The 12,628-nt window shown below is 43.4% G+C and overlaps 2 protein-coding genes across 3 annotated transcripts in view; one reads left to right on the top strand and one right to left on the bottom strand.

The window, feature by feature from the left end:
• The first annotated feature begins 1,137 nt into the window (after positions 1-1,137).
• Positions 1,138-12,598, top strand: GNG10 (G protein subunit gamma 10). 2 transcript variants are annotated; one of them, XR_010720512.1, is made up of 4 exons: positions 1,138-1,306; positions 4,712-4,843; positions 11,526-11,647; positions 12,314-12,598. XR_010720512.1 is itself a non-coding variant. In XM_066181437.1 (3 exons), exons 1-2 carry the CDS (start codon positions 1,226-1,228, stop codon positions 4,835-4,837), a joined length of 207 nt encoding a protein of 68 aa, XP_066037534.1. In that variant the 5' UTR covers positions 1,138-1,225; the 3' UTR covers positions 4,838-4,843; positions 6,541-7,436. The 2 variants fall into 2 exon arrangements, 1 of the variants encoding a protein (XP_066037534.1); XM_066181437.1 differs by lacking the exons at positions 11,526-11,647; positions 12,314-12,598 and adding an exon at positions 6,541-7,436.
• Positions 11,795-12,628, bottom strand: part of SHOC1 (shortage in chiasmata 1) — a 52,394-nt gene continuing 51,560 nt past the window's right edge. Inside the window, exon 29 of the mRNA XM_066181435.1 lies at positions 11,795-12,373. Coding sequence (XP_066037532.1) covers positions 12,273-12,373 — 101 coding nt within the window. The 3' untranslated portion in view covers positions 11,795-12,272. The remainder of the gene's footprint in view (positions 12,374-12,628) is intronic.

The raw sequence follows: 12,628 nt of genomic DNA, 5'->3' as shown, positions 1-12,628 counted from the left end.
GGACTTTATCCTCTCATCCAGATAGCTGATGAAGATATTAAACAGGGTTGACTCAAATACTGACACCCGGGGAACACAACTAGTGACAGCTGCCAGCTGGGTTTAACTCCATTCACCACAACCTTTAGGCCCCAGCCATCCAGCCAGTTCCTTACCCAGCAAAGAGTTCACTCATAAACACCATTAGCTGACAGTTTCTCCAGGAGAATGCTATGGGAGATGGTGTCAAAGGCTTTGCTAAAGTCTAGGTAGACAACATCCACAGCCTTTCCCTTGTTCCCTAGTTGTGTTACCTTGCTGTACAAGGACATTTTGTTCATCAGACAGGACCTGTTTTCCAGAAACCCATTCTGGCTGGGCCCAAACTTCTGGTTGTCTTATGTTCAGAGCAACCATTTTAGGCTATAAGCTTCATCCCAACAACTTTTAAACAAGCCAGCAAACTATTAGCTGGCAAACCCCAATCAAAAACTGAGACAACTTATTTATGGTCACTGCTGAAATTGTGGTGAACAGTGCTGGGTGGAAAGAGGGAAGACACAGCAACACTGGCAGCAGTTGCCAGGTAGCTGGAACGTAACAGCTGCCTGTGGGCAGAAGAACTCCATGAAGAACAAGAACATGTTTAGGACTCCATCTTTTTCAGTGTTCAAGGCCAAGTTTGACAGGGCTCTTAGCAACCTGATGCAGTGGGTGGCATCCCTGCTGGAAGCGGTTGGGTTAGAATTAGATCATATTTAAAGTCCCTTTCGAATTAAACTATTCTATGACTCTGAATTCCCTTTCCCATCTCTTCTCCCCATTCCCCCCCACTTCTTTTCTCCCTTTTTCTCTCATTTCCCCCGTTTTCCCTTTTCCCCCCCTTTTCTTCTTCCTCCCTGTTTTTCCTCCCATTTCCTCGTCTTTTTTTTTCCCTCCTCCCTCCTTTCCCCTCTTCCCACTTATTTTTTTTGTTGTTTTCTTCACTTCCCTTTTATTTTTTTCGGCCGTGCTGTAACCGGCAGATTTCCAGCCCCCAAAGCGGCCAGAGCCCGCGCCCAGCGCCGCTGTAAGGCGCGGCGGGCGGCGGTGCGCCGCGACGTCCGGCCGGGAGCCGGGGCGGTGCCGCGGGGGCTGCGGGCGGAGCGGCCGCGGCCCCTCCCCGGGGCGGAGGGAGCCGAGCCGAGCCCGCCGGAGTCGCGCTGTCTGCCCGCTTCATTCCCTCCGTTCTCCCCGCGACTTCGGTATGTCGTCGGGCGGCAGCCTGAGCACGATGCAGCGGCTGGTGGAGCAGTTGAAGCTGGAGGCGGCCGTGGAGAGGATCAAGGTGAGCCGGGACGCGGGGTGCGGGGACCGGGGTGAGGCCCGGGGTGCCGCGACCCCCGCGGCGGGGCGGGAGGGATGAGCCGCTCCTGCCTTTCCCTCCGCGCTGGTCTGCGCCGCTCGCCCTGGTAAGGAAGGGGGCGAGGGGTGAGTGTGCCCGGCGGGCTTCGAGCCCCGGCCGCACGGGAGCGATGGAGCGACTGCTGTTCCTTGGTGGAAGGAGCCGCGATAAATAATACAGCAGCTCCTCGTTAGTTCTGCACCAGCAAACAGATAATCGGGAGTAGTTCCTCGCAGCGGAGACAGCCCGACTCCCCCCTGCTTCGGAGCGCTGACAGGACCTGCAGGGGGAGGCGGTGCGGGGTGGTACCCGCTGGCACACTTGGGGAAGGCAGGCGGTTTGCTACGCATGCATGAATCTTCTCCTGCTTGCACATTTCCAGACAAAGGCAGCATGATGCGACGGTCCTGTCGTCTGCCAGCTCCTCAGGTTTGGTGACCTGACCGAGACAGCTCTTGGTTTCCAGCAGATGTGGGGGGTTCATCACCAAGCACAAAATCCAGCATAGTCTGTGAAGAGATGGAGGTCAAATTGATTTATATCCTGTGCTTTCCTTGTCTGTCTCCTTGCATTCGCCATTTTTCTCTGGCCAATCACAAAAGACCAGCTTCCTCAGTCAGACAGCAGTGCGAGCACATTGAGCTGCAGGAACTTAGCTAATTGATTTAAAAATAATTCCAAATACTTGTTCCCACTACTCCTGTCCTGGGCTGGTGGAAATTTGAAGTGCTTGTTGCAAGGTGAAACCAGTCTGGCTTCTGGATATCATCCTAATCAATTTGTTAATGTTACCACATTTTATTAGCAAAACAGAATCAGCGGATGCTTGATTCACTAAAAGTGACTGTGCATATCACTGCAATAAGGTGTGGGAATATGTGAAAAACAGCATGTTTCAGAGTAGCAATGTAGACTCTTGTGACGAGAGGAGTATTGCCAAACATTGAAACGGTTACCCACCAGTTATTGTTGGTGCCTGGATCTCTGTTCCTGCTCATTTTGAGTCATAAACTCAAAATACTCGTACACTCCTCCCCACTATTTTTTTGGTGGGTTTGTTGTGGGTTTTTTGTTTTGTTTTTGTTTTGTTTTTGTTTTGGGGTTTTTTGTTTGTTTGTTTGTTTGGGGGGTTTTGGTTCGTTTTTTTGTTTGTTTGGTTTTTTTGTGGGTGAGGAGTGGCTATAAAATACATAATTTATAGCTTACAGGTTTTATTTTGTGGCAGTAACATATTCCGGAGCTGGACTTCTCAAGGCTGCATATTTTTTGTAAGTGTGCTCCCGTAATCCAGGGAGGCTTGTCCCTCATGGACCTCAGACTCTTCTTTCTTGCAGCACTGGGCACAGCAGTCTCTTTCCAGGTCTGCTGTTCTAGGAGCCTGTTCATGGCTTTGAAATGATGCTCGATTAAAAATGTGTCATATAAATTGTGTCATCTGGGTTTCTTTACACACAGTATAAAATTAACGCAAAATATATTCAGCTGATGAAAAACCACTTGGTTCAGTTTTAGCAAGAACTAAAATGGGAGAAAACATTGTTTCAGCTACCTTGAATAGACAATATGTTTCCAGACGGAAGATGATTATGAAAGGATTTTTAAAAACACATTCCATACTGCCAAGTTCCAATGATGGTTTTGTTTACCCTGGTGGCTAAAAAAGCCAACAGGAACAATATTTTCAGAAAGAGGAAACTGAGTAGGAAAGAAGTACCCGTACACATCTTGCATGCAGGAGGCTGCTGAAGGGAGTGTGTTTGTCTTGTGATAAAATACTGCAGGAACTTAGTGAACAGGAGAAAAGAAGAATGTTATGGGTCATAGGAAGGACTAAGAATAGGCAGTTCTGGTTTGTATCTTTTGAGGCTGTACCAGAGTATAGATAGCTCAGTATATGCTGGGGGATTTGGCAGCAAAGTGCAAGAAGGCGTTGTAGACACTGCTAACTCTCAAAGGAAAAATCTCTACGTGGCCTTGGCCTGACTAGTGTTGGCTGGTGGCATCTCTGCCTGATAGCCATGTGGTGCACAGTCGGGTGCCACAAGGGGCAGGCGCTGGGCTTGAGGCAAGGGTGCTATTGTTGCAGGGGGTCCAAGGGAATGGGCAGGGCAGGGCAGGAGACCTCTGCAGTCTCCAGAAAGGGCTTCACTTCAGTAAGGAAGGAGTGACAAAGCCTGCTGACTTAGCAGGAATCCTTGCTGCAGATGCTTCTCCCTGTACTCTGCTCAAGAGAACCTGGGAGGCTGAAGGAAAAACAGTTCTCATAACAACTCCCTGAAGTGCCGACAACTGCTGGCTAAATTCAGGCAGTTACTAGGATGAGTGTCCTGGAGGAGAGCCTGGAGGAGAGTTGGAATACAGTGAACAGGAGTGCAGAAAACCAGTAAACAAAAATTTGTGCTAGGTCAGATTTCCCATGTGTTTTAAGGTGCTGTTAGATGGGATGGCCCAAAACCAAAATTCCACTGGGGCTCTGGGGTGGTTTGTTTAGACACCTGGTTGGAAAGTGTGGATGGTCCTTCTGGTTACTGTTTGGCAACACTGCAGTGTTGCGTAGGAAGAAAAGTCAAGAGTATTTCAGGAGTCCTGTAACAAAGGCACAGGTGAGGTCAGAGGGGAACTTATAGTTCCGTCAATATATTTAATATTTCCTTTTATAAAATGTGTATCAGACAGCATAGGTTTTGACAGTTCCCTGCAGCTGTTCCTAATGTGTGTCTGGGAAACTAGAAATTCCTCTACATTTCCCTTCAAAAATGTAGGCACGTGACTGATATGCCATCCACAAGGAGAGCAGGGGAGTTCAGTGCTGAAGACATTTTACCTTAGGGATCCTGGGCTTATTCTGCAACTCTGGGCTCTACTTCTAGGGGGCCAGAGTGTGGATTTGAAGGTCTCACTTCACTGCTGGGGGGAGGTGACAATTTGGACTGCAAAAGCTTTTCATCCTCATCTTTTTGCTTTCATTCCTTGTTATGCTCTGTGTTGTTTAGAAGTTTGGAATGAAAATACTTTTAATGAAATATCAGAGGATATAAGAGTTCAAACATAAACCTCCAAACACCACAGTAGATTGGAGAATGTCTCTGAGCATTTTAATGGAAGAAATTGCATCACACTGGCACCTCAGTCCTCTACACTCTTCTGGCTTATCACTGGCATAGTATTTCATGTGCGCTTCATCAGAGCTTTGTAAATTGTGCTTCTGTGCTGATTTACTTGGTGTTCTAGAGTCTAAGAGGTGATTTGGCTGCACTCCAGCTCTGTTTGATAGCTCGTCAAGAGGAAATGCTTAATAGATGCTTGTGAATGAATTAGTTTCCTCTCTGGATTTTTTTTCCTTTTCAGGTCTCTCAGGCAGCTGCAGAACTCCAGCAGTACTGTATGCAAAATGCCTGCAAAGATGCCCTGCTTGTTGGCGTTCCTGCAGGGAGCAATCCTTTCAGAGAACCCCGATCCTGTGCTCTGCTCTGAAATCAGGTAATAAAGTCACAGATGCCATGACAACCACTCTAATTTGAAACTCAAGCCCTTGGAGGGACAAAGACACATAGTGATAGTTGTTTAAGTGTTGAGTTCTTGCTCAAGTTTTCATTATTTCGCTGCTGGCTCTGCAAATGGTTTTCTGGGATTTTTAGGTGTGGCAGTTGAAGCATGTCTCTTTTCTACATGTCTTTCTAGAGGTGTTTTCTCTATGAGTTGTTTAATTAGCAGCATCCAAACCAATTAAAATTGTCTAAGACACACATTTAACATAGCCAGACAGCAGCCAGTCACATACCCAGCTTGGAGAAATAAGACAAAGCTGTGGCAATTTTATGTGTCCCAGTGATTGGCTCACAGCTTAAGCAAGAATCATATTAAAATACAGTTAGGTCTTTAATGTCATATTGCAGTTCATTTCACTGTGTCTGTCTATAGGCTCTTCCTGTTCTTACTGTTGGTACAACACCAAAACCAGTGAAAGCAGAGAGCAACTGAGGCAATCTGTAATCACATCCGTTGTAACCTTTTTCAGCACAGGTCTAAAGGATGTGCTACTCCCTGAACTCTGCCTTAGTGCTCTGCATTGCCTGTACCCCTGTAACACCCTCATAGTAGGTGGGTGGGTGGCTGTCTAACATTCACAAACCTTTGGGTTCCAGTTCCATGATTCCCAGTCTGGCCTCTCCCATTTGTCACAAACGTTATCAGTGCTTGCAGCAGGAGAAAGGAAGGCCATGCATGCTAGTAGTCTTGGGCAGAACTACACCATAACTTGGAAAATCTACTTCTTTTGCTTGACACACAAATGTGGAAGTAGGATATTCAGAAGGGGTTACTCCTCCTTAGAAGAAAAAATAAAAATAGTTCTTGCTAAAGAGCTGAAAAATCTACAGAGAGAGGAAGAAACACTGAAGTACATTCTTTTGATGAGGGTGCTATTAAAGAAAAAAAAAAGAATGTTTTCTTTAAGGGCAGAATTTAAACTAAAACATAAAGTACTTGTAAATCTTCCCCTTGCTGCTGGCAACTGTTCCTGGGCTTGCACTTGAGCTTTTGCCTCATCAATAGCACGGCTTCGATTGCTGCTACCTAGGTTTAACAAAACAGGATTGAACCTAAAGAAAGGGAACAACTGAACGTGAAATGCTCTTCTGGAAAAATTTGGAGACTGTGAAGCAAGAGCAGGTTTTCTTAATTTGGGTGCTGCCTGTAATTCTTCATGCAAATAAGAACATTTTTAATGACCATTGCATATGTTCTTCTGTTATTTAAGCAGCCTTTCTACTTTCTGGTTTTGGGGGGACTGTGTGTGTGTGTATCTAGGTATTCTGAGGTGATCAGATTATACAGATACATTACAAAATATTTTCTCAGAATAACTTGATGATTAATTTATGATACTTTTAAAAATGCATAGCTCAGCCCATGATGTATTTTTTTTTTACGGTGATAGATCAAATATTTAGTTTATTATTCTTGTGTTACTTTAGGATCATAAAAAATTCAGAGCAAAGTAAAAAAGCCAGTTAAAAAATTTATGATATTGTGAGGATACCAACATCCAGCAAAGGAAAGTCATTATTTGGTTTTTCTTAGTGCAAAGGACCTTTTCTGTTGTAGTTTATAAGAGAAATTACATCTCTCAGCTTAGGAAGATGGAATTTAATAGACCTGTTTTTTTCTTCTTGTAGGGAAGGTCACTGGAGAATTGCCTTCAAGCATGACATGCATAACAACTGCCTTTCCTTCACAAGAAAAGTCTCTGTCTTTTATGTGGCTAAAACAGCATCCTAGATATGTCTGTGTTCTTGTTAATCTGTATTCCACTACATTTTAGTAATGTTCTTGAAGCTTTTTAAGTGTAACTCTTAGTCTTTCCATAACCATCACCACTTTTACTACACTATGCTAACTATACAAATATCACTTGGGAAGTTTACCTTTTAGAAATGAAAAAAAAAAGGAATTTTTAACCAAATTTAACCAAATAACTCTGATTTTGATAAACTGTGACACCAGAATAATAGCAAAAATTATTCAAGGGGATTTTTTTTCTAAAATAAAACAACCCAAAAGTGAATAATTAAAGTATAAACCTAAATGCTGTTAGTGCTGAAGTAATGTCCTCAGGGGACATTTTGCTTCCATTACAAAGACCTGAACCAACTTTAATTTTGTTTTCAAGTGCATCTCAGTGCATAAATGACACATTTTAGTAACTGCTGAATACAATATGTAGCAGAGGCTTGATTCCTAAAGCATGTTTCTTGCAATACTTCTAATCTGTAAGCCTTCTTCTTCTTTGTAATAGTACTGCTGTGGTGGAATTTTCTTGATGTATTTAAAATGTTACCAAACAGACACCAAGAATCTGTGAACACCCAAAGATAATTGTATGCATGGTTGTCATGGTTTGAAATACCCAGAATTTACTAATATGTGCTTGTTTATTTGCCTTTACTTTTTTGATAGAGCACTTTTCCAAGAACAACTTTTTAAATAGGTTTTTAATTTTGTCTACTTTCTATTGTTTGTATTAATCTTTTAGAAGTTTTGAAATAAAATTCCTATCCCTCTTGGCTTTGAAGTAATTGTGTAATTGTAACAAAGAGCAGCTACTGTAAGGAAGAGGATACTTGGATTTTGCAGGGGGAAGGAAGGCCTCAAGTTCTTTGCTTTTTTTGGGAAGAGAAGGTTGCTGTTGGATTTTTAGAAACTGTACCTTATTAGTAGAAATATCCCATTCATATCAATGGACCACATTTGTAAATACTAACAATGTTATGGGGCTTGCACATTTTGAAGCTGTAAGGAAGAACTCTGCAGTCTGAGTACTTAGTGTTCATGAATGTTAACTGAAATGGGGTAACAGTGTCCTCCAGGCACTACAGGCTTTGTAAAATGTTTTCATGTTGCTGTCCTGCAAAAAGACACCAACATGAGACCTGTAGTACTTTCAGTATGTATTTTGCCTTTAAATACAGAAGAGAATGTCCTTCCTTCAGAGCTTTTCTTCATTCTGACTTCCTTTCACTGTAGGCTATTTAATATGGCAGTTTTTTCTGTTAGTACTGGACACAGGTATGGAAGTCTAGAGAAAACCAAGTTACTCTTGCACAGAGGCCATCAGAGGCTTGGTTTGAGGCCAAAATGTCAATGATACTTTTATGAGTATAAACATCAAAAGCCTTTGGACAGCCAGCCTTTGGCTGCTGCCTACTTCCTTTCAGGTAAGCCCTTCATATTTCTTTTACCTCTAGGGATAAAACTTCCTCTCATCCTCACACCCATTTCTCTCCCCAGAACCCCTGTGGCAAACACTTTCAGGCTCAGCAATATCAGTTGGAGCTTGGGTTTTGCAGTGGCTGCTGAGCTGACATGAGTGGCCAAATCCCAGTGTGCAGCAGAGATCCACCACTGCTGGACAGCCAGTCAACCGCTGTTGTCTCTTGGCTGCCCTGCCCAGCTCCATCTGGTCTCTTGTAGCTGGAGCACCAGGTCAACAAGTATGTGAGCCTACTGCAGGACCTGGCTGCATCAGTGTCTTGCACCAACAAAGACTAGAAAGATCTGTGCAGCAGTTGTGAGATGGATTGGGAACACTCCACTCCAATGAGCCTCTGAACATGGTGTTTATTCCTCAGACATGGATTCCAGCCTCTTCAGAGGAGTGTGGTTGCTGCACCTCTTTGCTGTCAAGGCAGTGTGTATCTGAGCTGCTGGGTAGAAGCAGGGAGAGGAGTGACAGCAATGCTACCTCTGCACTCTCAGGGCTTGTTCTGTGAGAGAAGCCAAGCGTCAGAGTGTCTTGGTTTGGGAAGACAGGTATCTGCCAGGTAATAAAAAAAAAACAACTGGAGTTTCCTTTGGAATGGAGAGTGTAAAACACCCCCCCCCCCCCCCATTTTTTTTCTTTTTCAGTTATAAATTTACAATCAGAGGCTCTTAGGCAAAGATTTGGGAAATAGGAATAGCAGTTCTTTACTAGTATGTATTACAAAGCAAACAAACACAAAAAAACCCACCAAACAACTACAGCATTAATAACAAACGAAAACAGTACCAAGAACCTTGAGGGCTTTGTTTCACAAAACCCAGGGCAGTTTGGTTTTGGTGTCCCTGCAGGATCCTCAGAGCACCAAGCTGAAACAGTGGAAAGTCCCGGGCTGGTAGCTGGGATGGCAGAGTGTCCCGGCAGGCAGAGGCAGGATGTCCCGGCAGCGCAGGGGGTGCAGGGTCACACTGTAGCAAGAGGAGCAGTGCCGAAGAAGCCGAAGGCGAGGCAGGGCCGGCCCTGCTCCGACCGGTGGCAGAGAAAACTCAGGATTCAGGCCGAACCGGTGATAGTAGATTCCCCAGGACTGGATCCCTTTGGCCACAGTGAAACTCCTCTAGCCAGCAACAGCCGTTCTCTCTCCCCCCCCCCCCCCCCCCCCCCCCCGAACGCCGAAAAAGGAAGAGCCCGCAGCTGCCTCAAGCTCTGTCTTTTACCTGCGTTATCTCCCCCTTCCAACTTTGTCCACCTCTTTGTTTCAGTTAAGTACTCTCAAGTATCCAACACTTGGTCTCCTTGGTAACTTATGGGGAAAAAGATTAGAGAAAGAAGGAACAAACCTAACCCCCAACACAGAGCAAGCTCCAAAACAGGACTGGTTGGCACTGAGGCTCTTTGGTTCCTGTTAGCAATCAGTTTGGTGAAGTGTGTTTGGCACTGCCAGTTATTTTGCGCTGGCTGGGTGAAGCGGCTGCATATCAGCAGCTCAGCATTTTCAGGTCCCCTTTCCTTGGCATAACCAAAGAACCTGACAAATGAGCCTGGGCAGCTGACTGCTTCTGTAGGCAGGAGAATATCTTGTCCCTTGCCTACCCAGTCTACAGGGCGATGTTTTTCTACAGCTGCAGGTGTACCTGGGTTTGCACAACTGCTGAACTAAACCCAGCAGTGACATAGATCAGGGCAAGCATCACGTTTTGCCGCTACTGCTCCAACAGGTGTGATCTCCAGTGAGGTGGACAACTATGGGCAGCATCTTAGCTTGCTTTACCAGACACTATCCAAGAGGGCTATCTGCTGTGCAGAGGCCTTTGATACCATCTGATGGCAGCAGGTCCTACAGGACACCTACGGTAAAGAAGACTGAGTGAGTGTGCACATTTGTATGCTCAGTGCCTCACAGGAGCCACAAGCCTCCTTGTCTCACTGTCATCTCTCCTAGCTGAGGCTCTTCTCCGCTTACAGCTGCCTCCTGCCTGGTCACTAATATGTTTATAAATTTGTTCCAGGAATGAAGTGTTCCTATCTGCTGATGTAAGGCTGGAGAATAGATTTTGTACTGTGTCTTTTTGCCTAAGACTTAGTTGCTTCCTAATTCATAGTAACAGGTCATTTGGTGGGGGGTGGGGTGGGGAGTGGGGAAGGGCATCGTTGTTCTGTAGTAATTTTACTCCACATTAAACAGACAAAAGGAGGGGGAAGAATGTAATATTTTATAAATTTGTCAATGTGTCCATATCTGTGAGAGACTGAGATTTGTCATAAACAAATACAGTAAAAACCAATTGGTCATTGCAAGCTCCTTCCCTTATTATTCACTTCATTACCAGTCATTTAACTCTACCGTGATATTTTTTCTACCTAACGAAAACTTAACACAGACAGCACTTGAAATTTTTATTTAATGCAGAGTCTGCCATGACTCTGTTTTTGAAGTTATTTACAGATTATCTAATCTATGCTACAGTTGCACAACTGTTTGTGTGGAAGCTCTCATGTCAACCTTTGCCTGTGGAAGAGGAGAACATAAATACATAGCTTGGTACTGGCAGCTATAATTTGCTCAAACTGTGGCCATCTGTGACTGAGACTTTGTAGAGCTGGACTTTTAAAAAAAACCCAGATTCCTGGTTCTGGAAACCTGGGAGCTAATTCTGAATGCCATAACCTGCAATGCAAAAGAAGTAAAATGGTTAGGTCAGGTGACCACAAAAATGGGCCATGGATAGTAAGTAAATTGCAACTTTTATTTCAGTCTTTCTCTTATTCTAGGAAACAGTGCCTTGTTTGCAATTGTACTAGAAATCTTTTTATGTTACCACTTGTGAAAGGTATTTTCTCAAATCTTGCAGTGTACAAATAATTCAGGGATATTACTGTGAACTAAAATTGCAGTTAGTGCTGTCATAGCTTTTAAGAATTCAGTCAAAAACCAGCACTCTGTTTTCTCTGAGAGACCAAATCTTTCTTCCCTAAGTGCTGGTTTAATTTACTCAAATAGTGAATATGTGCTTAATGAAGGCTTAATGTCAAAGAAGTATTTAAGTGCAAGCATAAACCTTAAACTTGATGGTTTTTCTTTTATTCCTTCCCTTCCCCAGCCACCTTTCTGTTATTGCATCAAACTTGAAAAGATTAGTGAGTTTGAAACCTGAAATATTTCAGCTGAAGGCCACTGAACAGAGAGACATTCTGGAGCTGGCTGGCATGCCTGTGCAAACTGTTTATGCATTCTTGCAGCAGAATGGAGTTACTGTCTACCATTGCTCCCACATACTTTCCAGTTTTGTTGCCAAATCTTTTGATGGAAAGTGAGGGTTTCGGTGCTATTCTATCTTGTTCTTTAGATTACAACTGAGATAGAATTTTTTTTTTTTAAATTCAATCTTTTACCCCTTCTAGTTGAACCCTATAATATCTGGATCTGCCTTGCTGATGACTTTCATCCCCCTGCTTGCCAGTGCCCTGCAGAAGGCTGAAAACCATGGACACCAACAAATGGCCTCCAGCAGGTTATGCTAAAGGTGAGGGCCACAGCTTAGTTCCCTGAATCAAAAGTATGAGAATGCTAAATTTCAATGCAGTCTTCGCATCTTGTCCATAAAACAAAGAGCTTTTTCCTAGACTATGATAAAAAGGAGCTCAGGAAATTATCACACTGTTCCTGAAGGAGCTGTCAGAAGAGAAGTGGAACAGAGCCCAAGGGACAACCTACAAAAAGTCAGAGCTGTAACTGCAAAAAATCTCTAAGACTTTGAGAAGCTTTAAGATTCTGGCAGATCTGGCCCATCTTTATAATGGAAAAGCAGCAAACTCAGGGAGCAAACACAGGTGCCTTGAAAACTCAGAGTGAGCCTCAGCATCTGTTTTATTCCATTCATTTTTTTTAATATGAAGAGTGATAAAGTACCTGTATATCACCCAAGGAAACAGAGAAACACTAATTATCCAGCTTCAAGAAACTAGTTTGTTTAGCAATATTTTAAAAACATGCAGAAGAATCCTGAGCTAGTAAGAATTTCCAAATCCTAATTTCTTTCTAAAAACTAACAAAAATAATTTATTTCCCTTTAAAGAGTTCAAGAATGAAAAAAACAAAAGAGAAGAAAAAAAAAAGATAAGTATGTAATATGCAAATCCCCATTCTCTTCAAAAGAACTTAAGACGTGTTTGTCCATCTCTTCTTCCAGGGACTCTTTCATATGTCAATCTCCTTTTTTTGAACTCCTGTACTTCTGGAAATCCTGAATCTGAAAATGAAGTGGAAAAAAACGAAACCACGATAAACTAAAAATACAACATGTGTGCAGACTCAACTGTGTGTTTCTCAGAAGCAGTAACAGACTTTGACTTTGACTGGTGTGTTCCCTAAGAAAAGTATTAACTGTCATAAAATAAAATGAGTACAGATTATTTCCCACTTCTTACTGCCACTGACCCATTTTATGCATATTGTCCTGTAATAGGAATATGAGATCTTATTCAAAAATAAATCAACTTTTACT

Source organism: Chamaea fasciata, unplaced genomic scaffold (assembly GCF_029207755.1).
Source record: "Chamaea fasciata isolate MVZ Bird 193981 ecotype frontalis unplaced genomic scaffold, bChaFas1.0.hap1 SCAF_4, whole genome shotgun sequence".
In the NCBI taxonomy this organism is placed as follows: domain Eukaryota; kingdom Metazoa; phylum Chordata; class Aves; order Passeriformes; family Sylviidae; genus Chamaea; species Chamaea fasciata.
This window is presented reverse-complemented; position numbering and strand designations above follow the sequence as displayed.

What these genes read in the sequence shown, in the direction of transcription:
- GNG10 (XM_066181437.1), top strand. Translation starts at nt 1,226, where the DNA reads ATGTCGTCGGGCGGCAGCCTGAGCACGATGCAGCGGCTGGTGGAGCAG. An exon ending in CGGCCGTGGAGAGGATCAAG is followed by an intron (nt 1,307 to 4,711) that starts GTGAGCCGGGAC and finishes TTTCCTTTTCAG; the next exon opens with GTCTCTCAGGCAGCTGCAGA.